We start from the raw sequence: 5,000 nt of genomic DNA, 5'->3' as shown, positions 1-5,000 counted from the left end.
CCTTCATGCATGACATAATCCCAAAAGCTCTTCGAAAAAATCCACAAGAGTCATTCCTTCGCCGCGTATATCTCTCCATTTCTTCTACGAAAAAGCGTACTGAGCGTCGACGGAGGAACATACATTTTCGTCGTTCCCTGTGCGTTCTGCCGTCACGCGTTCGCCGTACGTTCCTTCAGACGCTCCCGTCATCCCCGCATCTGCGCTCCGCACGCTGTTCGCGCACGTCCCTTCAGTATGCTCCTCCGTGCGTTCCTCTCAGCACGTTCCTCCGCGCGTTCTCTGTACGTCCCTCCGTGCGCTCTCCGTACGCTCCTCAGTACGTTCCTCCAGTATGTTTTTCCCGTCAGACGCACTCCGCACGCTTCCTCGCCCGTGACGTTCCTCCGTTCGTTCCCTCGTACGTTCCCTCGTACGTTCCCTCGTACGTTCCCTCGTACGTTCCCTTGTACGTTCCTTCATGCGTTCCTTCATACGTTCCCTTGTACGTTCCCTCGTACGTTCCTTCGTACGTTCCCTTGTACGTTCCTTCATACGTTCCTTCATACGTTCCCTTGTACGTTCCCTCGTATGTTCCCTCGTACGTTCCTTCGTACGTTCCTCCATACGTTCCTTCATACGTTCCCTCGTACGTTCCTTCATACGTTCCCTTGTACGTTCCTTCGTATGTTTTTCCGTACGTTCCTCCGTACGTTCTTCCCTGCGTTTTTCCGTACGTTTTTCCGTACGTTCCTCCATACATTCTTCCGTACATTCCGCCGTACGTTTTTCCGTAAGTTTTTCGTACATTCCGCCATACGTTTTTCGTACGTTCTTCCGTCCGTTCCTCCGTCCGTTCTTCCGTACGTTCCTCCTTCGTACGTTCCTCCGTATGTTCCCTCGTTCCCTCGTACGTTCCTTCATACGTTCCCTTGTATGTTCCCTCGTACGTTCCTTCATACGTTCCCTTGTATGTTCCCTCGTACGTTCCTCATACGTTCCTTCATACGTTCCCTTGTATGTTCCCTCGTACGTTCCTCATACGTTCCTTCGTACGTTCCCTTGTACGTTCCTTCGTACGTTCCTCAGTACGTTCCTTCGTACGTTCCTCCGTACGTTCCTCCGTACGTTCCCTCGTACGTTCCTTCATATACGTTCCCTTGTACGTTCCTTTGTATGTTTTTCCGTACGTTCTTCCGTACGTTCTTCCGTACGTTCTTCCGTACATTCTTCCCTACGTTTTTCCGTAAGTTTTTGATACTACTTTCCCCCTGTTCTTGCCTTACTTCCTTTATCTACCGACTTTTTACATTCATTTTTACGTTCCTTCATACGTTCCCTTGTACGTTCCTTCATACGTTCCCTTGCCTTGTTACCTTCCCACTATGACGAGGTAACATCGGTTTAGCATTCAATCAGCCCTTTAAAGAGGCTACTTTATGCTTTAATAATAATATATAATATGTAATAATATATATAATATATAAATAGTAATGTCTGAACTGTGTGTTTGCAGGCCTGTTGCTCGGCAGGATGGGAGAGCGAGGTACTCCACTGGTCAGCGTCTGTCAGTGTGTCAACGAGTGCGTCATGAAGATCATCAACGCCGCTGTCTGGTGAGAACAAATACTCATCAATACACATCTGACCAATGAGAAGAGAGAACGCTCTCCCCTGGCTTTTAACTGATCCTTTTTGGTTTCTTTACTTCTTTCTCCGTTCGTTCCTCCGTTTGTTCCTCCGTACGTTCCTCCGTACTTTCCTCTGTACTTTCCTCTGTACGTTCCTCTGTACGTTCCTCCGTACGTTCCTCCATACGTTCCTCCATACTTTCCTCTGTACTTTCCTCTGTACTTTCCTCCGTACGTTCCTCCGTACCTTCCTCCGTACTTTCCTCCGTACCTTCCTCCGTACGTTCCTCCGTACGTTCCTCCGTACCTTCCTCCGTACGTTCCTCCGTACGTTCCTCCGTACTTTCCTCCGTACTTTCCTCTGTACGTTCCTCCGTACGTTCCTCCGTACTTTCCTCCGTACTTTCCTCTGTACGTTCCTCATACATTCCTCCGTACGTTCCTCCGTACGTTCCTCCGTACCTTCCTCCGTACGTTCCTCCGTACGTTCCTCCGTACGTTCCTCCGTACTTTCCTCCGTACCTTTCTCCGTACCTTCCTCCGTACTTTCCTCCGTACCTTCCTCCGTACCTTCCTCCGTATGTTCCTCCGTACCTTCCTCCGTACTTTCCTCCGTACTTTCCTCCATACGTTTTTCTGTACGTTCTTCTGTACGTTTTTTCTGTACGTTTTTTCATACGTTTTTCCGTCTCTCTGCTGAGTGACTCGTCCTATGACCCCGGAGAGGATTTTAGTGATCTGACCCGATGACCCGTCAGCTGCTGTGATGTCATCCTGATGCAGCACCTGAGCAGATTAAAACCAAACGAACAGACACACCGTTCTTATATCTGTGTCACTGAAACGAGTCAGAGGCTTTTAATAGGGCTGGGAATGAATCAACCAATCAGTGAACTGTTTATTTTCGTGTCTGGCTGCTCACACGGCCCATTACCATTATCCCTCATGTTGTCTTCCGGTCAAATTTGACCTTGTTTAAAAAAAATAATTATGGGATGTCGAAACAAGCGCCGGAAATGTAAAAAAAAACGACGACAAAACGAACGAATAAGATGGTAAAAAGCCTAAAAAACGTTGGGAAAAGTACACAAACATTGAAAAATTGAGAAAAACGTCAGAAAAAGTGACAAAAATATTGAAAAAATTGAGAAAAACGTCAGAAAAAGTGACGAATATATTGAAAAAAATGAGAAAAACGTCAGAAAAAGTGACAAAAATATTGAAAAAAAAAGAGAAAAATGTTAGAAAAAGTGACGAAAATATAAAAAAAATTAGAAAAATGACAGAAAAAGTGACAAAAATATTTAAAAAAAGAGAAAAACATCAGAAAAAGTGACGAAAATATTAAAAGAATTTAGAAAAACGTCAGAAAAAGTGACGAAAATATTAAAAGAATTTAGAAATACGACAGAAAAAGTGACAAAAATATTTTAAAAAAAAGAGAAAAATCAGAAAAAGTGACGAAAATATTGAAAAAAAAATTTAGAAAAACGACAGAAAAAGTGACAAAAATATTAAAAAAAAAGAGAAAAACATCAGAAAAAGTGACGAAAATATTAAAAAAAAATTGAAAAACGTCAGAAAAAGTGACGAAAATATTAAAAAAAAGAGAAAAACATCAGAAAAAGTGACAAAAATATTAAAAAAAATTAGAAAAACGTCAGAAAAAGTGACAAAAAATATAGAAAAAAGTGAGAAAAAACGTCAGAAAAAGTGACAAAAATATTAAAAAATGAGAAAAACATCAGAAAAAGTGACGAAAATATAAAAAAAATTTAGAAAAATGACAGAAAAAGTGACAAAAATATAGAAAAAGTGAGAAAAACGTCAGAAAAAGTGATGAAAATATTGAAAAAAATGAGAAAAACGTCAGAAAAAGTGACAAAAATATTAAAAAAATTTAGAAAAACGTCAGAAAAAGTGACGAAAATATAAAAAAAAGAGAAAAACATCAGAAAAAGTGACGAAAAATATAGAAAAAGTGAGAAAAACGTCAGAAAAAGTGATGAAAATATTGAAAAAAATGAGAAAAACGTCAGAAAAAGTGACGAAAATGTAGAAAAAGTGACAAAAATATTGGAAATTGAGAAAAACGTTGAGAAAAAAAACCACAAAAAACTTTTAAAAAAGTGACTGAAACACTAGATAGGGACAACCAAAATGTTTTCTTCGTGGTTGTCAGACCGTTAAAATAGGGCCCTACATGTCTGGCCCTTAATCTGATTCGTATTTTCCAGTGTAGCGCTTAGATAACCCCTCAGGATGTTGTTGGTTCTGTCCTCTCAGGTACTTCCCGTTCGGCATCATCTTCCTGGTGGCGGGGAAGATCCTGGACATGCAGGACCCGAGCACGCTGGGCAGGAAGCTGGGCTGGTACGGCGTCACGGTGCTCGCCGGCCTCTTCGTGCACGGACTCATCCTCCTCCCTCTCTTCTACTTCATCCTCACTAAGAAGAACCCTTTCTCCTACATCCGCGGGCTGCTGCAGGCCATGGTGATCGCCCTGGCTACCTCCTCCAGGTCAGAGACACACACACACACACAGTTACACATGCACACACACACACACACACACACACACACATACACACACACACACAGACACACACACACACACACACACACACACACACACACACACACACACACAGTTACACACACACACACACACACACAGACACAGAGACACACACACACACACACACACACACACACACACACACAGACACACAGACACACACACACACACACACACTCACAGATACACACACACACACACACACAGATACACAGAGACACACACACACACACACACACACACACACTCACACACACACACACACACACACACACACAACAGATACAGACACACACACACACACACACACACACACACACACTGTGTCTGTGTATATGTGTGTGTGTGTGTGTGTGTGTGTGTGTATATCTGTGTGTATGTGTGTGTGTGTGTGTGTGTGTATGTGTGTGTGTGTGTGTGTGTGTGTGTGTGTGTGTGTCTGTGTGTGTGTGTGTGTGTGTGTGTGTGTGTGTGTATATGTGTGTGTGTGTGTGTGTGTGTGTGTGTGTGTGTGTGTGTGTGTGTGTGTGTGTGTGTGTGTGTGTGTGTGTGTGTATATCTCTGTGTGTGTGTGTCTGTGTGTATGTGTGTGTGTGTGTGTGTGTGTGTGTGTGTAAAGTAAGGTATGTGACATTAGATTTGTGTCCCAGCTCCGCCACGCTGCCCATCACCATGAAGTGTTTGTTGGAGAACTGCCATGTGGACAGGCAGATCGCCCGCTTCGTGCTCCCCGTGGGCGCCACCATCAACATGGACGGCACAGCGCTGTACGAGGCCGTGGCGGCCATCTTCATCGCTCAGGTGAACGACTA

General features: G+C 43.6%; 1 protein-coding gene across 1 annotated transcript in view; it reads left to right on the top strand.

Annotated features, from left to right (window-relative positions):
• LOC144513572 (excitatory amino acid transporter 5-like) overlaps positions 1-5,000 on the top strand; it is a 21,386-nt gene that overhangs the window by 8,382 nt on the left and 8,004 nt on the right. The window contains exons 6-8 of the mRNA XM_078244681.1: positions 1,496-1,595; positions 3,897-4,130; positions 4,839-5,000. The exon at positions 4,839-5,000 is cut by the window's right edge and continues 33 nt beyond it. Of these exons, the coding sequence (XP_078100807.1) occupies positions 1,496-1,595; positions 3,897-4,130; positions 4,839-5,000 (496 nt within the window). The remainder of the gene's footprint in view (positions 1-1,495; positions 1,596-3,896; positions 4,131-4,838) is intronic.

The sequence above is a fragment of the Sander vitreus genome, unplaced genomic scaffold (genome assembly GCF_031162955.1).
Source record: "Sander vitreus isolate 19-12246 unplaced genomic scaffold, sanVit1 ctg288_0, whole genome shotgun sequence".
Lineage (NCBI taxonomy): Eukaryota > Metazoa > Chordata > Actinopteri > Perciformes > Percidae > Sander > Sander vitreus.
Note: the sequence above shows the minus strand (reverse complement) of the source record. Positions and strands in the feature narration are given on the sequence as shown.